Source organism: Hirundo rustica, chromosome 9 (assembly GCF_015227805.2).
Source record: "Hirundo rustica isolate bHirRus1 chromosome 9, bHirRus1.pri.v3, whole genome shotgun sequence".
NCBI classification, from domain to species: domain Eukaryota; kingdom Metazoa; phylum Chordata; class Aves; order Passeriformes; family Hirundinidae; genus Hirundo; species Hirundo rustica.
In genome coordinates, this window is record NC_053458.1 from 9,015,473 (window position 1) to 9,040,879 (window position 25,407).

At 49.8% G+C, this 25,407-nt stretch overlaps 1 protein-coding gene across 3 annotated transcripts in view; it reads left to right on the forward strand.

The window, feature by feature from the left end:
- The window catches only part of PIK3R3 (phosphoinositide-3-kinase regulatory subunit 3), a 77,977-nt gene that overhangs the window by 29,692 nt on the left and 22,878 nt on the right, over positions 1–25,407 (forward strand). The window contains exon 1 of one of the 3 annotated variants that reach the window (XM_040072637.2): positions 16,177–16,503. The exons of the other annotated variants lie outside the window; for them this stretch is intronic. Within the exon in view, the coding sequence (XP_039928571.1) occupies positions 16,398–16,503 (106 nt within the window). The 5' untranslated portion in view covers positions 16,177–16,397. Of the gene's footprint in view, positions 1–16,176; positions 16,504–25,407 lie in introns of those variants that run through there. 3 annotated transcript variants of the gene reach the window in all.

Genomic DNA, 25,407 nt, shown 5'->3' on the forward strand with positions numbered 1-25,407 from the left:
CTGGTACAAAGGGATGTTTCCTAGGGAGCAGGGGGAGCTGGGGAGACTTCTAGCTGTCACAGCCGCAGCTAAATTACAGCAAATAGGAGGGGAATGGGACACATGAGGCTGGTTTATATTACAAAGGAGCAGTCCATCATGGGGTATTTAAAATAATCCGCTTAGATGCACAGTAGCAGATTTGGAGTGCTAAGGGAATTGAAGGCGCTGTGGCTTTGCAAGACTGGATCAGATCTAGTTAAGATGCCACTTAGGACAGTACATCCCATTCTGCCTCACTGCCCCAGGGGACAGGAACACAGCACCTGCAGTCCCTGAAAGGCCACTCCCATCCCGGCAGGGAGGCACCCAAGGTGACACTGGCCACATCAGTATGGGTGACAATCTCCTGTAGCAGCTCCCTGGGACTGCGGCAGGTTTGGGCAGCTTAGAGCCATGGTGTGGATTAGGCACAGGACAGAGGACTCCCAGGAGGGGCCAAGCCTTTGGAAGAGGGGAGGAGGTGTCACTGGTGCTTGGGGTCCAGGTCCACCTTCATGCTGATGACAGGTGCCTGGTAAAGAGCTGGGACCAGGGGATGCTCAGGAGAGAGCTGTCCCCACACTGCCAGGGGCTGGGAACCTCCTCTAAGGGTATCCCTGTGGCATTTCCTGCTCAGCTGGGGCTGGGAACAGGGACCTGCTGTAGAGTCCTGGTAGGCCAGGACCAGGTGCTTCAGGGGAAGAGCTGGGGTTCCTCTGCCTCTGCACGGCCTTGCAAGCCCCCCAGCATGGCCAGTGGCTACAGAGGATGGTGGCTCCTAATGCCACAAGTTAGGGGGTCCTCTCCTGGGGTCTGGGCTCAGGCTGGGGTCTGTGTGAGTAGGAACATGGGCTCTCTGAGCATCCCTGAGCATCCTTGCACTGCTCCTCTAAGCCAGGCTGAAAGCTCAGCCACAGGGAAGCCAACTGATTCTGAGAGAGGGATTTCATCCAAGAGACTTCATCACAGGCAGGTATTTCCCCCAGAAGAGTATCCTTCCAAGGGCAGATGGTTTCCACCCGGGGCAGGCTCAAGGGGTTCAGCCTGCAGTGGCCCTGCGGAGCCAGAGCAGCAGCAGCCTCTCAGAGCCAGGCAGCGTAGCCAGAAGTGACCCTGGTCCTCACACTGCCCATCCCTTCGCTCCCAGGCAGGGCAGGGCCCAGGAACACGCCCACAAAATCTGAGGCTGCATGTCAGACTAGGCCACAGGACTGCCTGCACCTCTTCTTGTCCTCAACCTGTGCCCTCTGTCCCCGTCTGACCCCACTACAGGGCTGTGCTCAACACAAGGGCTCACTCCGGCAGGTTTAAACACTGTCCCCAGCTCCCCTAAGCATTAATCCAAGGGAGGATTAAGGTTACCAAGCTCCTGGAGCCACCCAGTTCTCATGTCTCCCACAATGGACCCCTCTGTCCCAGCCCCAGAGAGGGCACAGGGCTCTGCTGTCTCCCTGGGACTTGCTGCTGTCCCCCCCAAACCCCCCAAGCTCTCCTCCATCAGCAGGCACCTCAATGGGGCTGTTCACCTCTGTGAATTGGGGACCAGAGATCATCCCTGGGGCTTTGAGCGATTCCAAGCTTCTGTGACCAACTTCTCCCTGCTCCCTGCAAGCCCTGGGATGGGTTTTGTGGTGGGCATGAGCTTCTCCCCACTCTTCTCCCCTGTCCCCCAAGTGCCGTGTTCTGGGTCAGGTCTGGGTTCGTGACAACTAGTTTAAATGCATGGAAAATATCTTAATCCTGGTAAGACCCTGATCCCTGCCTGCTCATACTTCCCATGAAAGCCCCCCACTTCAGCCATAATCCCCTGGGAGAGGTCATCTGTGCACCCTCCATTTGTGGGAGCAAGGGACTCTCTCCAGGGCATCTACAAACTCCTGGGGCTGGCACACAGGGTCCTGGCTAGTACTGCCCGGGGAGTCCTGTCACCTGCAGGGGACAGTAGGGATACAGATCTCCTGCCACATGGCCACTAGCTCCTGCCACCCCCTTGTGCCCCCTTAGGGCCACCAGCTCCAGAAGTTTTCAGAGAGAACCAAGTAACTGTAAACTATTTTTAAATAGTTATGATCAATTTACATTTCTGTTTTGAGTTGCTATATACTCCACAGTGAGCAGAACTCCAAGCTTCCTAGTCCCTATCCCCTCACGACTCCTGCCCTATCACATCCAGAGGGTTCCCCAGGGCATGGGACTGGAGGAACCCTTTTTTTATGGGGAGAAAGAGGGCTCTGGCTCTGTCCCCAGTCCCATTGCCCCAACGTCAGGAGCTTCTGATGCCTTTACCTGCCCTGACCTGTGGCCCCACGAGCTGTAATCCCCCTCCTGCTGCACCCGCAGGATCAGAGGCTGCCAGTGTCCAACCCATCCCAGAGAAAGGAGGGCACTGGGGGTTGGTAATAAATCCTAATGATACCCTGGGGAGAGGGGTTGAACAACAGGTTCCCTCCACTCCCTTGCGTGGCAATAAGAAAAGTCAGTGTTTGCAGAATTGTCCCTTGTATTTATAAGAAGCAAGGACAATGCTGGGATAGAGGCTGAGCTGAGCTTTTAACCAGCCAGATTACATTTAGCAGGAGCATTTACCTCTGCTTCTAATCCGCCTGCTACAAAGACTTGCTAACTCCTTCCCGGATTTAACTGGAAGGCTTCAAATCTTCCTGCAGAGGAGAGAGTTAAGCCCGAGCTGGTGCAGGAGGGCTGTGAGGGTCAGGGTCAGCACTCTTCCCTCTCAGGCACATCAGGTTTGGGCCGGACATTTAAGTCCCAGGCTCAGTTGTTTTTTTCTGGCAACAGGCCCTGCAGTCAGGACAGGCAGGGGATGGGAAGGTGCCAGGAGCCCTTCAGTCCTTGGGAGCTCAAAATCAGAGCCTGTATAGAGCAAAAATTTGGACATTCTTGAGCAAAAATCACTGCTGCTTAAACACAGAGCAGAAGCAAAAGCTTGGGAGGAACCACCTGGTTGGAACATTCCCTTGTTTTTTGAACTTCTTGTAAGAACAGAAAACATCCGTAGCCAGTGCTGGCTGGCTAGGAAAGGTTGGGATGGCTACTGTAGGATATGGCGATGCTCCCGACACCCAGTGTCACCTGACACACAGCTGGTGTCCCCTGACTCCCCCATGCCACTCTGGAGCAGCCACATTCTCCACTGCCCATTGATCCTCAGAGCCAGGATACCTATGCCCACTGGTGGGCACCAGCCCTGTGGCTCATGCCAGCAGAATCCTTCCCTTTATGGGCATTCCCTCACAGGATGCTTTGCATCCATGCCAGGAAGGGGAGAGACGAAACTCCTGGCCCTCACCCCGCAGCACACCCCTACGGCACCCCAGCACAGCGACCCCAACACTGCTGGGGGCTGCGGCGCCTCAGTAGGGGATCATGGTGTGAGGCTTTGGGGCAAGGGGACAGGGACATGGCATGTGCTGATGTCACCGAGCGGGCTGGCGCTGGGCAGCACGTGTGGCAGACCCACCAGCAAAGACGGTCTGACGGGGAGAGCGGCCGGGAGAAGAGCTGGAGCTCTGTGGCCGGCTCCTCACAGCCTGGCCCGACGGGCTGCCCACCCTCGCTCTCGCCCCACACCGCTGGCACTAAGCCTCGCACGCCAGGGTCACAGGCTGAGCTGGGAAAGACGCGTGAGCTGAGACAGCAGGGCCAGGGATGAAACCTCCCCTGACTTCTGGGAAGCCGGCAGTAAGCCGGCAGTATCGGAAATTTCCCTCCCAGCAGAGCTGCGTGGGAGGGGACGGCGAGTCCCCTCAGGCGGACCTTGCGTGGCGTCCCGCCAGCCGGCAGCACCTCTCGGGCTGCAGGGCCGCGCGGCCCGGGCCAGGATGACACGATGGCAGCCATCCCACTGCCACCGCCCCGCCACCGGCTCCCGCACAAAGGCAGGAAGCCGGGAGCAGCCGGGGGGTTTCCCGGCTCCGCCGTGGCCCCAAGTGCCCCGGGAATGAGGTGGCTGCCAGCCAGCAGCACCCAGCCCGGCCTCTGAGTCCCTTTGTGGTGCCGCTTATAAGGGGCTTCTGCCAGAGTCAGGAATCCCCTGCCCTTCCTCCAGCTGCCCCTGTGCCACGGCACTGGAACCATACGGGGGGCTCTGTCCACAGCATCAGCCCCTCCTTATGCTGGATGCAGAAAGCACCCGGCAAGAGAAAATCCACCCCATGTGTTCCCGAGCGAGGCCCTGGGGCCTGCAGCAGGCAGAGGGTGCGGGGCTGAGGGTGCCGTGCCGGGGCAGGGCTGCAGAGCACCCCCGCTCCCCTCCTCCAGCCTGCTGGGCAAGGGGCCAGCTTGGCTTCCGCAGCCCTTTCTGCAGGCAGGGCTGGTATGTTCACCACAAGCTATGGACGGCCAGGCTGCCGTTTACAGTAAATCTGAGCGAGTTGTTTTGGGCAGGGCACTCGCAGTCCCGCAGGCAGCAAAGCCGCCGTGTCCCACTGGCACCGCCGTCTGCCGCAGGCGTCTCCTGTTCCCAGTGCACCCCTTGGCTTTCCCAGCACCGACCCGCCGCGTGTCACACTCGGCATCAGCACCGAGCCTCTGTCCCAGGGTTACCCCACATTCCTGGCAACAGGCAGTGTCTGGGGAAGGGGAGAAGCATCTGCCATCACCCCCCTGCTTTGGCTCCGGGTGCACAGGAAAGCTGGTGAGGAAGGATACTGGGGATACAGCCCCACAAACTGCTGCTCAGCCACCCCCTTGCTGCTGCTTTCTCCCATCACTACCCTCTGGCCATCAGTTCCAATCTCCAGTGAAGGGTCTGGGGGATTTTCCTGCTTGCTTGGGACAGTGTGAAGCCTTTGTCCCTGTGGTGGCCAGCAGATGAACCTGAAGCACCAGTGAAGCATTTTCTTTAGGGCTTAAGTGGGATTTATGGGGTGAAGATGCCTGCTCCAGCCATCTTTGTGGATGGGCAATTTCAAGCATTGGGAAAAAGCAAAATTTGGCTTAACCAACAGAGCTTCCCAGAGCCCTCAGGATCATATGTTGCATTTCCTTATCCACAAGTATTTTCTCCCTACCCAACTTTTAAGTGAAAATCACTGAGGGGTGCATGTCACCCGAGACTGTGAGGCTTGGAGCTGCAAGGACTATCCCACACTTTGCTTCACATCTGTACCCCAAGTCCAGAGGAAGGTGAGGTACACACCAGCAAAATTTCATTCTGTTGAATGACCAAGAAGCAGAAAACAAGCAAGGCACTAAGTCACCCAAGGACAGGCCACCACCCAGGGGCTAAGCCCTGCCACCCCTGATCCACCAGCCTGGGGACATTGCTCCAGAGCAGCTTTGCCAGCTCTGTGGTGCCTTCTGCATTTGGCCCAACCTTTCCTAGCATAAGAAAGGATGCACAGCAGACACAGGCAAGGGATTTTCCAGGGTGGAAGCTTGCTCCTGGTCTAGTTTTTCAGAAGCAGACTGCAAGCTTGTGAATCGGAGGTATTTGTCAAGTCGGTTCCTGCAGTGGAAATGATCAAATAATTGTTCATACACCTGTCTGGCCCAATGGCTCATGCTCACAGAGCAGAAACTGGCTGGCAGGCTGCAGGACTGTGGTTCCCCCGTGATGCTGTGGCATGTTTGTAAGAGGAAGATGCTGAGGCTGCAGGTGCCTTTCCAAGGCAGAGCTATGCCACGCTCCAGGCACGCTGCCAGCCCGTCACTCAGACGGATTCGTGCCGCCTTTCTCTCAGAGAGTCTCAGGGAGGGCTGTACTTCACAGTGGGCTTTTCCCGTTCCACTTGTCCGAGAGAGTGCTTCCAGCATCTTCTTTGCCCCTTGTCCTCTCCTTCCTCTTCTCACCAGTTTGCAGTTCCGACAGCCCATCCTTGGCTGTCCCCACTTCCCCGTGCTCAAGCAGGCATCAAGAGCAAGCCTGCTGCTCTGAGTGAGGATGGAGGATGTGCATTCCTATGGAAAGTCAGGCTCTCCCAGCAGCAGTCTCTTCCAGTTCCTAAAGTGACAGTGACCTGAACGTTTCTATTCAGACCAACTACTTTTCAGGCATTTTTAACCTCCTCTTATGTATTTTTTTTTCCTTTGGGGTTGAAATTATTCTGGCTTTGTACAAAAACCAACTCTGAAGCGCTTGGGGAGTGGAAGCCTCCCATTATACTTTTGAAAAATAATATTAATCTTCCCTCTCCTTTTATGAAGTGTTCTCTCCCCAATGGCTCAGGACTGGAGGTAGGCATTTGATGTGGAAATAGCCCTTGCTGGAAGAGCCCTTTGATGTTGGATTTTCACACGGCCAACTCCTAACCAGCCATGGGGGGCACAGGGTGCTGGCAGGGTTGGGCTCCAAAGGGTGCCCAGGAAGGACACAGAACAAAGCGGAGGTGCTGCCAGACCCTTATCCTGCCTGCCTTGTTTCCCTGAGCAACAGGCAGGTGTTTCCAGGCTTCAAAGACAATAAAACCAGGGGGATTTCCATTCGTGAAAACTGCCCTTGGCCTGATTCAGCTCCAGGACCTAAGGCAGGTGCCCAGCCTGCACTCAGGCAGAGTGATCCTTTGCCCAGGGCAAGAAAGACCTGGCATCTCCCATCAACCAAAGAGACCAGAGGGGATTGCAAGAAGCAGGATTTGGCCTCCGCTGCAGAAATGCAATGGCAAAGGGAAGGAAAGGACACACTGTCTGGTACCATCACCTGCTGGGCTCCCCAAAATGCCTGCGCTGAAACATATCCACTGCAGAGAGATGGGGCCAGGAGGCCATACCATGAGGATGGGGTGCCTGAGCTTGGTGCGTGGGGAGCTGGGGGCTGGAGCACCACAGACCTGGGCAGCATCTGCAAGCAACAGCATTCCCACCCCTGCTGCAGGGACGCAGGGGACAGCAGATTCCCACTTTGGGACTGAGACACTGTCGTGAGGTTCCTCTGGTGGCAAGGAGCCGAGTCACACATTTGCTTCTTTCAGTCTGACATAAATCCCAGCTACTTATTTAGTGGATTTAGTATCCACCGACTTCTCCTGTAGCGCAGCAGCAAGTTTTTCTCCCCTTCCCCTCCCTCTCCCTCTCTCTCTCCTACTGTTTTCACTCAATTAACTCCTCAAAGCACTTCCAAGAGGCCGTTCACCTGGGAGGTATCGCCCAAAACAAAGCTCTATTGTGTACGCTTGGTCAAAGCAAGATAAGAGCTTCCCAGCGACAGGGGAGTAAAGGTGCTTCTTCAGGTGCTGGCAGCTCTCACAGGGCGCGGTGTTTGGGAGGTGTCAATCCATCGGCGAGGATTTGCATAGGTACAATATCCCTCTTCACTTTCTGGCACCCTGGAAACTGTTGTATTAAGCCTTAGTTCAGTGTTTTGGCCTGGTAATCAGCATCACATGATTTACTTTGTTTCTCCCCTTTTTCTGTTCAGAGACAATATACATTTTATGCTCTGTCAGCAGAAGGCAGGGCAGAGCTCACCCTACAGAGCATCCTGCTCCTGGGAGCTCCGGCAGCAGACGGCTGTGTCTACTCTCCACAAAGAGCTCATGGCCAGCACATTCATGGCACCAGGAAACAAAAGATTTTCCACTGAGTTCTCTACTAACTTATGTGTTGTGAGAGACACTTGGCTGCCTTTTTACCCAAAAGCTTTGTCCTCAGTAAAATCTGAAGATGTTGTAAGTTTTGTCTGATCCTTGAGGAACAGATGAACTGCTGGACATCTGGAAATCCTGGACACAAGCACCATGCCGGCACAACTCAGCCCTAAGGCACATGCTGAGCAAGACCAGTGATCCCAGGGACACAGCCGAACATGTGCAGCGCAGTCCCTGTGTGCATGGGCTGTAAACCTCGTGCTTTCCAAAAACTCTGGATTTGTTGCATGTTTTGAGGACAGCTGTGCAGCGTAGGCGCTGGTGGGCTCAGGATTCCAGCAAATGGCCCAAAGATTTACCTGGTGTGCTGGGAAGCTGAGCTTCATGCTGCAGTGGCTGATCTGCCAGCTTGTGCCCACCACACGCTATGACAGTGCAGTCAGGACTTAGTGAACGTGAGAATTTTCGGGGTTTGGTGCATAAAGCCTTGTCTAGTGGCACAAAGTAGTGCGCTGGTTTGCATGTATAAGGGAGGTGTTTTCCTGCATGTTTCTAGAGGATACCTAGGACTCCACAAGGCAGGCATGACAGCAGAGACACAGAGTGAGTTCTCGGTGCCCCTAAGTCCCACCTGTCCTCCAGGGAAATAAAACTCTTCTCTTGGGAACACAGAATTATTCAACCAAATTGTTTGGAAATCTTCAGTAGGGAAATAATCTTTATGCAAAGGACAGACAGAAAAAGGTCTTAATGAACCTGACCTGCAAGTTGCCTTTGTTCGAGCCCTCCCTGCCCATCATCTTGGCTGGACAAGGAAGGAATTGCATTCACATGCTGGATTTTAAATGCTCACCCTACACCACACTGTTTATTTAATTTCTCCACTCAGCATTCAGAGGCTCTTCTTCTTATGCTTATTTACTGTAAAGCAGAGAAAGCCAGAGAAAATGATCTCCAAAGCAAATAGAGCCATGTTTCCATTTGGGAAAACTTAGAGGGAAAGCGCGTGTAGCTAAGCAACAATGCATGATGGTAAATGGGTCATTTTCCAAGGCATGAATTGCATGTGGATAACTGCAAGGAAAACAATCCTGGCCAACACACTGCCGACACTTGAGTTCTTGGCCTAAGTGATTAACAAGAAATGAGAGGACTTTTCAATACCTTCGAGAGCTCCCTGGGTTGTTATGGGGTTTTTTCTCCTGCATTCAATCTCCACCCAAAATCTGGGGTGGGAAGTCTCTGTTCCTGCAGCTGGGCAGAGCTCCAAGTATGGATGTGCTGCAGTGAGGTTCCCTGGACACAGAGTAATTGATTGATCAGTTCCATCAAATCCCAGGGAAAGGGAAAGAGGCAAAGGAGTTGCATGGCAGGACTGGGGACTCAGCCACGAGAAACTTCCTTCTGCTTTAGGCCAGAGGGAAGCCAGCATTCCCTGGTTCATTAGGACTGAAGTTTGATCTCAGCCTCCTCCAGCATTGCCCAGGGGTGGCTTTGCTCACTTTCCCTCCCTGCGAAACCAGATGATCTCCACTGCAAGGAAACGGGGGAGGGTCTTACGAGGGTACTGCTACCAGGATAATACTGGCAGAGAGGTGGTAAAATTGTTTAGGAGGCCAGGAATGGGAGAGTTTGCTGGAAAATAAATAGGTGATGCCACACTGGGTTGGGGGCATAATGTCCACGTGACGTAGCTGCTGCATCATAGGGGACCATGATATGCTCAGCCAAAGGTGAAGGGTCAGGAAACCCTTCAGCTTTGCATCCTAGGGTAGGGAAACGATTGTGCTGGTATTTTTTTTTCATAATAATAACAAATCTTCAGAGTTCAAGCTTTGCTTTTCCGGAAGTGAAAAGTCCTCTGGGATTTTCAGAATTCCTCTTTTCCGGGAATGGTGCCACCTTCAAACCCGTGCTGGCAATCCAGCCTGAAGGTCACCAAGTGGGATGTTAGCAGAGCAGCGCTGAGACCTTGCTTTTCCTAGAGGTGCTGTTGATTTCCTCCTCCTGCTGCTTGCATCACTGGCTGGGATCAAAACATACACTGCCATGTTTATTAAAAAGAGTTACTGCAGGAAGGTATTGGGATTATTTCTTTCCTCCATGAATAAAGTTCTACAGTACCTCTTAAAATCAGACCTGAGGGATTTACAGAGTGGTTATTGTACATTCCTTGGGCGGGGGGGAGGGGGGGCGGGGGGAGAGGAAATCTAAGCAAGTAGTTCCAGTGCATTAAAGCAACGAATAGAGGAAGTGAAAAATATTTTAAATTCCTATACAGTGTTACATTTTTTAAGTGATTTAGGACATTAGAATCAGAGAAGACGTTTCTCTCACTTTCTTTTTTCCCCCCTCTAATTTCACTGAACTTGTTACAAGTCTCCTTCCATTTTGCTCACCATTTCCAAGCAACTAAATTGAGAGAGGCCTGGAACGATGACAGAGATGCGAAGTGCACAAAGGGACCAGAGTGTGGTCCGATAATTCTGTAATTGGAGCTGCTCGAGGCAAAATTTTTTTTCAAGCCAGTGTAAATGGGGATCGCTGAAACCCTTAACAATCGGTCTGTCAGGCTGCTTCTTTAATGGATTGCTCTGTTTAACTCTCTCTGTTTGTCACTGGCAAGATGACAAGAGAAATTAGTGTACTGGAAAATATAAGGTAACTGGCAGTTCCCCAGCCCGGCTCCACAGCCCCGCAGACCCCGGGGTGCTGCAGCGCTAGAGCCCGGATCACCGGGTGCCCTCCTCCCTCTGTGCAGGAGGAGGAGGAGGAGGAGGAGGAGGAAGAGGAGGAGGGGAGCTTACAACCTCCTGCCCTTTCTAGGGGTAGGAGGACCTGCCAAAATACCCCGAGGCTCCGGGACTGACCGAGTGAAGAGCACGTGGAGAGCAGCGGTGCCCCCATGGCTGGCTGCATGCCAGGACTGGGGTCAGAGGGCACCGAAGTATCCTCACAAATCGAAAACCTTCCATCAGCTGCTTTGTCGCCTGCTTTTACACCACGCATACTCTTTTTTAAAGCGCTGCGGGTTAATGTCGGTTTTCTGGGAGCAGTCACCGTTAGAGAAGATGCTTCCAAGCCTGTGTGTGAGTGTGCGTGAGCACATGTGAGTGCGTGCAAGGGTGCACCGCTTTGGAGATGCTCCGACACCTCCACTGTTTGCAGCCAGACCCTGAAACTTGGCAGCAACGGTGGCCCGAGGCTAGAGATGTACCTTTCACTTTTCCCATGAAATTCCATTCTGGTTTGGCTGAGTTATAAAAAAAAAAGTTTGAAAATCACCATTTCCCTTCTGCTGCCTGCATTCCTCAGGAAAACTTTGGCAGCCTGTCAAAACAATAACTGAACGTGAACTTTCTAAAGAGCTGGCCCGGTGCTGTCTGCCAAAGCAGCAATTCAGCACAGCTCAGTGCGGCATGTCCTTTCCCTCACCCCCCTCCCCGTGCCCACCCCCTCGTCCATCCCCAAGCACCCTCCAGGTGCAGATGTGTCCACCCCAGACACCCGTGTGCAGAGCCCAAGGTGGCATCCACTGTCCAGCTGCAAAAGCCTGGACACACACCTCTCCCCTTGCAGGAGAGCAGCTTTCTGCTTCCATCCCAGACCGTTACTCCTGCACATTTTGGGCAGAAGCCTCTGGAGCGGTGAGGAAAGGCCAGTCCAAGCCTTGATGGAATACCTTAGGTCCAGCTGCAACAACCTACATTGTAGACATTTATTTAAAAGATCTTTTTCTTTATTTTTTTTTTAAATGTTATTTCCTATGTTAAAAGAATGTTGTTTACAATGCAAAGCCAAGTGCTTTTAAGTTAGGAAATGCCTAATGTATGATTCCTCGCAAGCTCAGCTCTATGTGCATGCCTTGTGTTCCGACCTTTACAGACATAAGAGCCCCTATTTCAAACTCTTTCCTTACCCAGTGGACAGGGGAGGGAAAAGGGCACAAGCTGCCCTCACTGCTGTAAATAAGACACTTCCTAACACTGAAGTGTTTCACTTGAATGTTTTTTGCAGACCGCATATTATTCTTTAATACAGGTTTTTAATGCAATGTATAATTTTCAAACCAAAGCACCCGACTTTGGCACACTTGCCAGAGTTTTTCCTCACCACAGAAATGTGGCCACATCTGGGGTGGAGTGAGGCAACTGTTTTGCAGCGTGTTAGGACATAAAATGACTATAAAGCAGAGAGAGGAAGCACAGTCCTTGTCAGAAATGCCCATGACATTTCTGTAAGCTTCTGGAGGATGCAGGGAAGCAAACTGCTGCTGCTTCACCCCTGCAGGGATTAATAATCTTAGTCTTGTGGCAAACACTCTGTGGTCTCTGTGGTACTTTTGGGGCTCAGACTGTACAGCTGAAGAGGAAGATGGTGCTTGCACTTTCCCTGTGGTTCAGGAAGGCAGGATGAGCCTCTGCCATTCCCAACACCTCTTCTCCTGCCAGCAAGCCCCAGGGCTGGTTTGTGGTGTACTGAGCCACGCTGAGACCCCAGCGGCAGCGTCCGAGCCAAAGCAGACAAACCCTCCTGCCTTCCCTCATCTCCTCAGCACCAGGAGCTGAGAAACAGGCAGGAAGAATCCGTTAACTAAACCAAACCGCCGTAACTGGTTGTTCTTGTGCTGTTCCTTGCAAGGTGTGGCTGCCCCCGTGGGAAGCTGGCCACCAGTCACAGCACATTCTCCAAAAATCTGAGCAGCAAAAGGCCAGTAATTTCATGTAGCATCTACTGATGGCCAGGGAGTTGTCCTTGCTGATGTGAATGCAATTCTACCTTCTCCAAGCTCCCCTCCAGCAGGCCCTGAGCTTGTGCTAACAGTGCAGCTAATATCTGCTCGGGAGAGGCCAGGAGCCTCCAGCCTGTCCCAAAAGTTTCTCATCATTTTCGCGCATTTGGCTGGCAGCACTGTGGATTCAGCCCCCCTCCCTCTTCCAGCCCTCCAAGTATAAATGCCTGTTGTGGCCTACATTCAGCTGTCGGATATCACATTATCATGGCTCGGCAAAGAGGAAACCAAGCAGTTTGGCACAAATGGCTTTTCTGTGTTCAGTCTGTTCCAGCGCAGGTCTGTTCAGCTCCTCCTGAAGCACATGGAAGCGCTCAAAACTTCAATATTTAATCTTGCCTTGAAATGCAAATTGTCAGATCCAAGGAAAGGAAAGTGAGCAAATGCACAGCCGTTGACATGGGATGTTGGGAAGGCAGCAGGCACTGGGCTCACTTCTTGTCTTTCAGCTGCAGCGTGGGGCACCAGGTCCCCTCCTCCAGTACTTTGACCCCTGCTCAGGCACTGCCAAATCACCATTATTTTGTTTCAGTGTTTGAATGTAGCTTTTTCTCTCCTGGGGTGACGTTCTGGGTTTGCACGGCCAGGTCTTGGCAGTGGGAGCGCTCCCCGACCTTGAGCATCCCTGAGCCCTCGATGTGCTCCTGGTTTTGTCTCTGCTCTCCTGTGCTCAGACCTTGCGCCTGTGGAGGAGGCAGAGGGGGTTTAGCAGTGTGCAAGGCACCACATGTGCCTCCCTCTCCCCCCTGGGCACACACATGCACACCACGCTCATCCCTGGTGCAAGGCAGGCAGTGTGGTAGGAAAGGGAGCGCCCCATATGTGTGTTTTGGGAGACAAGCAATCTTGGGTAAATTATAAGCACAGTTTTGAGAAATAAAAACACATTAATATTCTGTTCTCTCAAGGCATTATCCTACTGTTTACCATTACACACAATCCTCTGCCTTAAATTGCATCTTTGATTAAAGCAGCAATGAGAGAAACCAGTGCTAATAACAAAATGTATTCTGCTTTAAATCACTAAAGTGAAAACATCAATAAGCTGTAACCATCAGTGCCACCATGAAAATGAAGGCAACCACCATGGGAAACAGCAAGGATGAAATCCACTTTGCCAGCATAAAAGCCAAGTAATTAGGTCTTATGTGGGTGGAACTTATAATGAGGTGCAGGAAGGGGGAAGATGAATTTCAACCTGAGTCTGCCGCCTCCCCCCTCTCTGCCAGAGCTGCTAATCTAAGTTTGGGGGCTGCCAAAGGGACCACAGCCCGTTTTTAGCTCTACAGGGCCTGCAAAGCAGCATCCACTTCTCCACCTCTACCCATGCCCGAACCTTGTAGGATGCCCCACACCCTGCCAGTGGGCAGCCGGTGGCTTGAGCCCAAAGCATCGAGTTAAATTTCACTGGCAGAGCCAGCTGTGCTTCCAAGGAGGGCATTTCCCTTTGAAGAAGCTAGAGCTGATACATGGTATCAGCTCAATAATTTAATTTAAAAATTAGAAAAAGGAATCGTATCTGGTTATTGTGGATTAATCAGAGTTTGCAGATGGGTTTATAAAATTAATTTATATACAGTGAATGACTTGAATCAAAGCCCTGTGCTCTTCTACAGCCGTCCATCCCTCAAGGAGCTCTGTTCCTGGAGCAGGCTGCTCTAAATTGCTTGCTGTGGAAGTTGTGATACACCAGCAAACTTCAGATCTTCTCTCATACTCTTCCATCGGGTACAGCCTTTCAGTTATTCAATGTCGCAGTGACCCTAAGGTTCAGCCAAGCCAGGAGCTGTTACCTAGTGCCAGAGCAGGACGAATTATCTGTCACTTGCCCTTCTATGCTTTGAAGTGCAAATAGAGCAGCAACTTCGGTGCTGGGTTTTCCAGCATTCCCTGTCATTTCCACAGCAGATCAAGGTTGTGCCTCTGACACTGGCTGGGAGTCTCAGGAAAGGACTTTTCCTTCATTTCTCAGCAGCAGCCTTTCTCTAAGGGTGCTTCGCCGCGCCAAAACCGGGGCCGAGTGCCGAGCTGGCTGCACTTCTGCCTCCCGCCGGTGCCTGCGGGCTGTGGCTGCCCATCGGGATGTGGCTGCCAGGCAAGCTGACGTTCCATTTCGGGTGTGTTTGCAGCTCAGACTTAGCCCAAACCTGGTGAGAGACAGACCTGGAGTTTGCTGCCTTTTCCTTTGGTTTTTTGGTTCTTTTTCCCCGCTGGTTATGTCACTAGAAAGCGCGTCGGGCTTTTCCCGAGGGTCACACTCGTTAGTTATGGTGCCCTCCGAGATGGACAGGTTATTACGTGGATTACGTGGCTCACACAGCAGGCAGCTGCAAGGGCCCTGCAGAGGAGGGAGGAGAGCCCGTGTTTGTGGCCAGTGCAGCGGCCGAGGGGTCAGCCAAGACAGGCTCCCACCAGGGATGTGGCCAGCGGCTCTACCGGCACAGGGTCCCCAATGCCCGGGTCTCCCGCAGGTCCCATCCCCACACGGCGGCCGGCCCGGACTGAAGGTGGCAGGTAGCCCCGGCGCTGCGGCGCACCGACTCGGGGCGGGGGCAGCCCCGCCGGCGGTGCGGGCAGGCGGCGTTTCCCCAGGGCCGGCACAGGGGCCGGCGGTGTCGGGGAGCTGCCCGGCCGGGATGCGGGGCCGGGATGCGGGGCCGGGTCACCCCGCGCCCCCCGAGCCCCGCTCTCGCCTCAGCGCTCGCCTTCCTTTGTCCCGCTTAGTAACCGGCGCTCGCGGCCAATCGCCATCGAGCCGGCCGGCCCCCGCCGCGCGCTGATTGGCTGGGCCGCCCGCAGCCTTCTGCCAATCCCGGCGCTCGCTGCTCCCTCAGACAAAGGCAGCAGCTCTGGCAACTGCGCTCCGCTCCCCCCGCCCCCCGCGCGTGCTCCGCGGCAGCGGCCCCTTGGCGGCCGGCCAGCCGGGGGACCTACCACCTCCACCGCGCGCCTCAGCACGGGGGGTACACTACGAAAAGGCGTCAAGAAAAGTGGCGAAAGCGAGCCGGGTAAAAGTTAGAAAAGAAGAGAAGCAGACTTTTTATTTATGCTAAGCTTTCTTTGCGGGTCTGCTTCGCCGGCGCGAGGAGGGATATTTCTCCTCTATGTCTTTTTCTTTGCCCACCCCTCTCTCCGCCTCATGGAAGCGCCCGCTCACGCACACCCCCGTTCACTTCCAAGGGGTTAAAAAGCCGGCGCGAAGCCCCGCCCCCTGGCGCCGCGGGGGCGTGTCCCGCTCCCCGGCAAGAGGCGGGTGGCGGCGGCCGGGCCCCTCAGAGCCGCTTAAAATGTCACCGAGCGCGGCCGCCCCGAGTCCGCCGCCGCCGCCCGCCGCCGCCGCCGCCCGCCGCCCCGCGCCGCCAGCAGGGCACGGCGGGCCCCGTCGCGGGCCGCCCGCCCGCCGCTGAGCCCCGCGCCCCCAGCCCCGCCGGCGCGCAGCGCACCGCGGGCACAGCGCCGCCCGCCCCGCTCGGGCTCCGCGCCTGCCCGTATTGTTGCCCGCCGCCGCTGCCTCCTTTCTCGTCCTCCGCCGGCGGAAAGAATTCATCCAGAGACTGAAATCGCCCCTTTTTTATCCGCTGCTTCCCACCATCCCCCGGCTTTCCTGTGGGGGGCTTGTTTTAAAAATACCCCGAAAACGGCGATTTTTAGAGAGAATTCAGGAAAGTGGCTTTTCTGTGGAAAGGTGTCTTTTTGAACAAAAAGAAGCACTCTCTCTATATATATTATATATATAACTACCTATCTTTAGTTCCTGCAGGGCAGCTGCTGAGGTGACTTGCGTGGAGGCTTTTTTTTTTTTTTTTTTTTTTTTTTTTAAGTTTAATTTTACGATTTTTATTTTTTTTTTCCCTTTTTGCTAAAAGTGTTATTTTAGACCGAGGTGAAATCTTCTCGGCCTTGTTATCTTTTCCCTTTTTTCTTTTTTCTTTTTTTTTTCTTTTTCTTTTTTCTTTCTTTTTTTTTTTTCCCCACCTCTCGATTAAAAGCCGAGCTATCCAACCTCTTATTTCTGACCCTGCCGGGACTTGGCTGTCGCGATGTACAACACGGTGTGGGATATGGACCGCGATGACACGGACTGGAGGGAAGTGATGATGCCCTATTCCACTGAGCTGATATTTTACATTGAAATGGACCCTCCAGGTAGGGAGCCGAAGCCGGCGAGCTGCCCCCGCGCCCCTGGCAGCGATCGGGGACTGCCGTCCATCACTGCCCTCCTTTCTCCTGCAGATTTTTCCCTTTTAGAATAAAAGGAGATGGGGGAGGGAGGGGGTGAAAATTAATATCTGTAGTTAAACTTTGTGTCAACTTCCCAGGGACTTGAGCTCGCTGTCTCCTGGGCAAAAGTATTTTAATACTGGGGTTTTTTTGTGGGGGAGGTGGGAGGATGAGAGTAATTTATGGTGCCTTTTGGGAGATAGAAGGAGGCAGGAGGAGGAGAGCCCCTCTCCCGTGTCTCCTTTTTTGAAAACCTTTATTGAAAAGCATATATTTGGGCTGTATTCGCTCCTAGAGGAGCGCTTTTATTATCCTCTTCACCTGTGTGCCTTTATGTGCCTGTAACACTTTGATGGTGGTGATTTACCCACCTCCATTCAGTTCCAGTTTAATCGCTTTTACAGTCTCCAAGACCCTTTTCTCCCCAGCTCTCTTCAGCAGTGACAGATGAGGTGTGTGTTGTCGCTGGGTTTTGGTGATGGGGGATAATACTTGGGAACAGGCTGGAATCCATCCCTGGAGGCACACTTACTTTGATAACACTTAATAACCTTGTTCAAAAGGATTTGATGCACTTTTTCTTCCCTCCCCCTTCCATGGATTGCTAGTGCTGAAAATGGGGAAATGTATCATCCCTTGCTTGCCTGAAGTTTTTAGATGGGGCAGAAAGTTTCTTTTGTGTCTGAAGAGGGAGGGAAGGCTTGTGAGGAGGAGAGGTTGAGCCTTTCTTTGGTAAATGAATTAAACTAAGCATAAATGGGTACTGGTGAAACTGTATCTGTACCTGTAAGAGTCAAACAGGCTGAAGCAGTAAGGTAATTGAAGGGCCTTTATCTTCTCAGGTCTCTGATCTGTACAGCCAGAAGGTTCAGTAAAATATGCACCAGAAGTCTTGGCCTGCAGAGAAATTGATAGCAAATAAGTACTCTTAAGTGCTGTCTCTTATGGGGCACTTTCAGAATGTGCTTTTCAACCTGTGCCTGAATTGTGGCATGGATCCGAAAGTGTGGTTTATTCTCTTTGTTTCAGCACAGCGAGCTGTATTCTATTCTCTGGGGGGGTGTGGTACTTTAATTAAAACAGGAGGAGGTGATCATCCTGAGATTTTTGGATCTCAAGGACCTATACTCGCTTCTTTTGATAATTCTGACGGCTTTAAAAATTGGACAGATCTCTTAGACACAGCACTGGCCACTACTCATTAAATTCTTGCATAGCTGACGCTACCTATTTTTAGATGTTACTCCTGAAAGCCTAAAGTTTAGTCAAATCACTTTGCTTCTGTGAATTTTAAAGGGCATCTTTCTCATAAATGCTTTTGATCTGTAACTATTCACGAGGTAAGTATTTGTGTGTGCTTGTATCAAATGAACAAAAAACCAAGTCCCATTGTAGGTGACTTAAAGCAATTAGTGGGGGGCTTTTATTAAATACATACATATAAGTATATATAAAGCCCCTTGAATGGCTTAGTACAAGGAGGCTGTTAGAAGGGGCTGGACAAACTGAACTGGTCAGAAAACAACTTTCCAGGGTTTCTGCAGGAATTTGGCCATGCGTAATTCTTAGGAAGCCTTTCAAAGTTTACATTAAGAAGCAGCTCTTCTATCATTAATAATGCCAATGCTTCCATCACTGGAGCCCTCTTGTCAGGGATCAAGGATCTGCACAGTCCAAACACCAGTTAGGAAAAGGACTTTGTGTTACAGGCTGATCCCCGAAGTGTTCAGTAACTTTATCTTTCATATTCTTAAACGAGATGATCCAGAGCTGGAAATGATGCGTGGGATAATCCCCATGTGTATGTCCTGATTTTGTGGAGCTGTAACTTTTGGATTGCAGGCGGAGGGAGAGCGTGGCAGAGGGTCTCTGCTTTCTCCCTGTCCGGAGGCAGGATGGGAGAGCATTTTCTGGCCTGGGATGATAGGTCATCCCTAAGGGGGAGCGTGGAGGAATTTATTTGGAAGGCTTAAACCCTCGGCATGCCTCGGGATAAAGTCACTGCCTTTGCACCCGGTAACAACCACAGCCCCATTTGGCCCACTTCCAACAAAAATCAGCGAAAAGGTTTTCAGTGCAGCGCTCCGGGCGCGGTGGCCAGAGCTCCTGGGAGCAGCGGTGTGCGGGGCAGCGGTGTGCAGAGCAGCGATGTGCAGAGCAGCGGTGTGCAGAGCAGCAGTGTGCAGCCCCGCTGCCAGCCGAGCCCACCAGAGCGCTCTTTGTTCCCGCAACTTGAGCCCAGAGAGCCCCGCTTGGGTTTTGTGCCGCAGCACCGGGCGCTGGCGGATCCCGGGAGCCAAGTGTCTGGGCTCACGCATGAATGCCCCTGATTACATTTTACTGCGTCTAAACTTGAGGCAGAAGACAAAAGCAAGGTGAACGTAATGCGCGGTGTCACCCGTAACCTCCGAGCCGAGGGTGGGGATACTGTTTCTCGTTAAGGGCCAGTAGACCTTTAATTTATCTTGGCAGGCCGTCTTAATACCCACCTTAGCCTTGCCCAATAATAATGCAGAAATAAAATCTGGTGATGGCAGGCAGCCTGCAGCGCAGCCGGAGCTTCTGTCAGGCCTCAGTGCACCTGCACCGGCTTATCAGTGTGCTTGTGTTTGCTCTTTGGGGCTGTAGGTGTAAATGGATGTTCAGAGCAGGTCCCGGAGCCTCTCTGCTACAAGGTTTGCTCCAAAGTTCAGAAATAAAAGTAATAACGTCTCTCTCTCGCTCGAGTTTTTTCTCAGCTCGGGCAGAGGCAGTCAGGCAACAAGGAACTGCAAGCTTTCTGCTAGGCTTCAATCCATCCTGAACATAGGAGTGGGACAGTTTTCCCAAACAGAGTGGTGGAAGTAGGGATGCCGCTCTGCCAGCCTCACAAAGCATAATTTAGAGCAGTATAACTAACAGAGAGCTACAGTGGTAAGAACAGAAGGGTGACTCCTGTTACCTCATGCTTTTTTCTTCTGCTTGCAGCTTATTTTGCATTTATACAAGCATAAGGGAGGATCTCTATGGCAAATAATACTACATGCAACCAGTAACTTTCAGTATCTAAGGACATAACTGGGACCATCATTTGCATGTAGCTAACACAGGAGCTTCTCAACTTTCTAATGATGGAATAAGTTAGAGTATTGTGGCTGTTGCAGCATCATGTGCTGGCTCTGGCATTAGGAAACTGTCAGGGGTTCACTCATATGTTTGTTTTTGCTGTGGGTCTTGCTATGTGAAAAGACAAGAAAAATAGGTTCTGGGTTGAATTTAGTTTATTTGACAACAGCAGTTCAGGTCTGCATAAAAGTTGTTACTGCCAGAGGTTTTAGAGCACAGGATTTCAGGCTGCAAAAGTTACCGAGTATCTAAAGCCCCACTACCTTTGTATTGCCTCACTTCTGTTTGCAAGGGCTGAGTAATGTCTTTCCCTCTGTAGATCTGGGATACATTATCAGTTGTATTGGTGATAAAATGTGTAATCACTGCATACATTTTGTCACAGTTGGATGAAAATCAGTAAGAGTGTTCCGCTGGGATTTCTACAGATACAGATGTCAGCAAAGATATTTGGCTCAACTGCAAATTAGAGGTTAGTTTCCTTTGTGCGGGTTATGAAGAAAACCACAAGTTTAAGGTAGGCTTCCTAATGCAGAATGGGCTCTGTCTATGAACAGCTAGTACAATAACTCTGACCTAAAGCTATATGGATGCTGCCTGTTTGAACCCTGAAATATGACCAACTACATTTATAACTTGATGCAGCTTTTTCAGTACTTCGCCTTGCCTCATATGCTCTAACAATGCTGTTGCTACAAAATCTTCCAATAATTAAGTGGAGGGAGCCGTAATCCATGGGCTACTTAGTTTAGTCTTCTTTGTAGAAGCAGCCCTGCCAGTGTATGAGTGAGACAAGTATTCAAGGGAAAGACCGTATTTATTCGTTATAGTTTCTATTTTCTTCTCATATATAATTTGACAACCCTTATTTTAGGGGAGAGATACTGTAATTGTAATTTGGAAAACACAGGGTTCCGAGCTCAAGGGCAGTGTTTACTGGGATACCAGGCGTGCTGTATCATTATCAGTGTTAGAGTGGAAACTGATTGTGGCTTCTCAAATTGGGTTTGTGGTACACAGTAGCCAGATGTAGGTGAACACTGCCTGTCTATGCCTGACTAGTTTTCCAGTGGGAGAACAGATGCAAATTTGAATAGCATTGTCAGTGTTGTCCTTCAGCTTATCTGACTACGGAAGCTTATCAAAGAAAAGTTCTGTTCTTGCACATCTTAAAAAAAAAAAAAAGAAAAAGTTGTTCTATTAGTGCATATATTCAAAACAACAGCACTGTAGCTTCAACTTTTTTGCAAATTTAGGTCTTGCTGGAAGTCATCTTTCCAAAAAAGTAGATACTTGGGATTGAGAGTTCCCCTGTTCCAGAAGGGAAGTTTGTGCAGGCTGATTTGGGTTAGATCAGGGAGTAAATAAGGCTCAGTCACTATATTCTGAATATCTGGGAAAACTGTTTGAAGTCTCAGTTTCTATGAGGACAGTGGTGTGAAATGCTTATATTATGTTCTTGTTTCTTTTGTAGCCATTCTTTTATTTCTGATTGCGTTTTTAGGCTTGCTTTTGCATTCCTTGCATTTCGTTTTCATTTTGATGGCTCTAACTGTTAAAGAATATCACTCATCAGCTTTCAATTAAATACATGACCACAAAAAAAGCATCATTAATAGAAAGTGAAATGCTGTTTTTTGCTTGAGATGAGAGAGCCTGCCTTAAAAGGCTGACATTTGTATTTATCACTAGGCTTTCAGATTATGTAGAAATAGTTGGGGAGGCAAAACTTGCTAAAAGGAGTTTTTCAGCTCTGTGTTCTTAAAGCTACAGGCTTATGCAAACTAAAACACGAGGGGACATTCTGAGAAGAAACCAAGCTCTTCAATATATGTTTCTGCAGCAAATGTTATTCCTGCAACTGTTGTTCCAAAGGGGTTTGTGTATTGTATGATTCCTGTACCTGACAGGAGTTAATTGTGGTGTTCCTTCTGTCTCACGGGTTTAGAAGGAGAAAACTCTTCCTGGAGTTTTCTGTGAGGGCTATTGCTTTCCCAAGGAGCAGAGTTGTCTTCTGTCCTTGCCATTGCCGGCACGATTATCTTATTCCAGACTGAAGCTATTTGTGCTTATCTTTGCTCTACAGCTTGGGAAAACAGAGGCATAGCTGGTCATACACATCTGCGCCCAGGACCGAACGCAGTTGGGTGTCTTACATCACCTCATGTTGGTTGTTTAGTGAGTCACTTTTTGGGCAGAGAGCTAGAGAGGAATGAAGAATACTTTTATCAGCATGCCCTGTGTGTTTTAAAGCTTAGGCTTTATTATTGTCAGGAAGACTGTTAACTGTGTTGAAACAGGTTGCTGCAAAACTTCAGTCCCATTAAAGCAATAGGTGCGTTCTAGTTGGATTTTTTTTGAAAACTCGTTTTTTGTAAAGTAGGTTGCTGAGTAATGCTTAAGGAGCAATCTCTGCTCATGTACTAAGTGCATGAGCACTTCCCTATGGAAATGAGTCAGATTGTCTTTTTTTTCTTCTGCTTTTTATCTCATTTCTTCTGACAGGTTAAAGTCTGCACAATAGCTAAGTAAGCAAGAATTCGCTTCTTCACATAATATAAACTACAGCAATGAGCTGGTGCTGGGTCCCCAAACAGTGTGAGTGGACATAACGTCTCTAGAAGATATTTTCATTGTCCTTCATGTTTGCTGTGTCCTCCACTCAACAAAGATTCTGCAATGTTCTAGTGAATGTATTCCAGTAACTTAAGTTTTTCTCATTCTGAAGAGAAGTGTCTATATACAGGGAGCTTTACAAGGATTCATACAGTACAAAAAAAAAAAAAAAAAGGCAAAGTGCAGGTGTTGGCTCTTGTAGTCTTGTAGCCCTTTCCAAAAAGGACTCCAGCTGCCCTGCTGAACACCAGCCAGCTGCCTGGTGAATCCTGATGCCGAAGCACAATGAGCTCTGAAGCTTTCCTGTGGCTGAAAAGCATCCAGGATCTTCACTGGCTTTGAGTGCAGCAGCACACTCAAGATGGATGCCTTCCATCCAGAGCACTTTGAAAAAGGAGATGAAATACTTCAGCTGCTTCAGCCTGTGGCTGCTTCCAGCATTCACCCAGACTCTACCAGTTTTTGTGATTTTAGTGGTAGTTCATAGCAATGTTACTTCTAAAAGCAGATATCCCTGAAGAAGACACATAGTTACCTAGAAATGGCTTTAAAAAGATCACATTTCTCTGCACAAAAGTTTGCTGGGTTTGGAAGAATTATAAAAATACCAATCTAGTCCTTAATATTGTTTGTTCATTTGCTACAGAATAGCTGCAGACTTTTGGTTCAGTGTCAGTTTGTGACTCTTGTACTTCAGGTCAGTTTCCTCCTTACATACATAACCCTTTCCTTTTATTAACTACTGCTTACTCTCTGTTAGTTTTCTCCTCTAACCCTTGAAAGAAGAATACTGAGCTTTTTTTTTTTTTAGGTTTTTACCTTCAGTAGCCACATCCTAACTTTGTCTCTGAAGTCCCTAAAATCTGATGCTGCACAGAGTCATCTTTTCTTTTGGAGGAATTCTTTCCTTCCTTGCATGCCTCCCCTTAAAAAACCCAAACAAAACCCCTGAAGGCACAGCTGCTGCAGTGGAGTTCAAGAAAATTCGCTATAATTGGTGGAACTTGGCTCACTGTTGATGTGTGGGGGTTTTTGCGTGTGGGCAGTAGGGCTTGCACTCAACACCTGTCCCAGGAAAACGTCTTAGAGATAAAATGGATGGGAAGTTCATTGATAATATTATGCTTGTAAGTTCTGTTGTCTGTTACAACCTGAATTTGTACATTGCAGTTGAATTTCCCAGGCTGTCAGTACTCCTGCTGCTCTGCCCTGTGTAGTTGTCCTGGGGACGTTGTCAGAATCTGCATCGTCGGCCCTCAAGGAACTGCCCCCAAGTGTCAAATTAGAGGTCTTTGGTGGTTTTGGCTTTGTTACCCTGATTCTTCTCCTGTCTCCAAGAGTGCCTTCTGAAGGATACAAAGCAGCTTAAATCAATGAGTGTTTAAGATCCTTCCAGTTTTGAAGGGTACAGTACAGTCTCTCTGATAAGTTTTGGGGCAGTGAGAGAAGTCAAGCTGCTGCTCTGAAATGGATTTCATTAAAATACTTTAAAGATCACTGTGTACTGAGTAAGGAGGTTGAATCTGAGCATGAGAAATGGCCGGGCTTGACTCTTCCACGTCTGCTCTGAATCTCCCCTTCTGCTGCAGGCGCTGCGTGGGATCCCAGGGATTGGGACTTCTGCCTCAGTGGAGCTTCCTTCAAGATGAAGGTTCTTAAAAAACATGACCCATTGTAAAGTGTGCAACAGATTCCCTCTGAACACTTTCTTACCTTCAAATTTCTTCTGGAGTCTTGATTTAGAAATGCACCTTTTGATCTTCATTTAGATGGCTCCCCCTAAGCAATTTAGGCAATGTTGAAATATTGTACTTTTGTAACTAGAGAATGGTTTGACATAGCACAAGGACAGGTACTGTGTGAGGAACAGTTTTACATACTGCTCTGAAAGATTGGAGCTAGTGGTAAGCTGAAATAAAATACTGCTTAGAGCAGCAAGAATCATATGCATTTGCAGCTGTATTATTATTTTTAAATAGCCTCTTGTGCGGCAAACTTCTCAGTAGCACCAATTATTGCTGTGAATTGGATCCCCTGTGAGGTTTGTACCTGACATCTGGATGGATGTTTAGTCTTTGAAATACCTGGGGAAAACAGCCTGGAGCTGTTTTTATTTAAATTATTTATTATTTAAAATTAGTTATTATTTAAAATATGTTTTTCTTTTGGCTTTGGTATGTCTCTTAGCCATAGCTGTCACTGCTTGGGCCTGACTTCATTCCCTCTCTTCTACAATAAAAAGCCAGTTCTTCATTCTCAATCAATGTATTTCTTTGCTTATTCTGAATTTTTTGTTTTCCTTGCTCTTGTAAAAATATCTATTCCTGCATATTGATGAAAGAGCACTTTTAACAGTGTTTTGAGGACTATTCCTGTGGAGGAGTAGAAAACATGCTGTAGTGTTTCTTCTGTGAAGGCAGATGAGGAGCTGCTTTAATTAGAAAGCAAAAAGGGAAACTCTTCCCTCCTTGCTACTCTACGTTTACTTTTGCTGTATAGTCTTCTACACCTGACATTTGATACTGTAAATGACAATATTCTTGTTGAATATCTGAAATTTTCATGGCAATAAAATTTCTGTCAACTCTGGACTTTCATCCAGAGTTGGCAAAAGCCTGGGCCTGCTGTCTCCACGATAAAATTATTTCTTCCTTGTGCGAGCCGGGCACATGATGCTGGGTAATGATAATCTTTGAGTGATGAAACATGGCAAAAGTTCTAAAACCTCTCCAGTTCATTAAGAGTATGCTAATTATGCCTGGTAGGTAAAAGAGAACTTATCCTTTTTATCCTCCTCATGTTAATTTTGGGACAGTCGCCTCAACCCTGTTCATCATGGAACCTCTGACACTGCTGTAGCTTTGCAGCAGTTACTCTGGGCTGGAAGGAAAACAGTTTTTCTTTGGGCAGTGAAAATAATTGGGAAGCTGAGGGTTTTTTGGCTTTTCACCTTCATGCAAAGGCTGGAATGAAAGGGAGGAGCTGTGTTTTGGTACAGAAGTCAAAGATCCCCATGTCATTTTTCTGACTGTGAGCAAATTCCATTTCTTATGTCTCAGCCTGTGAAGTAATAGGGCTTGCAAAGTAATGAGAGATGCTTTTGAAATG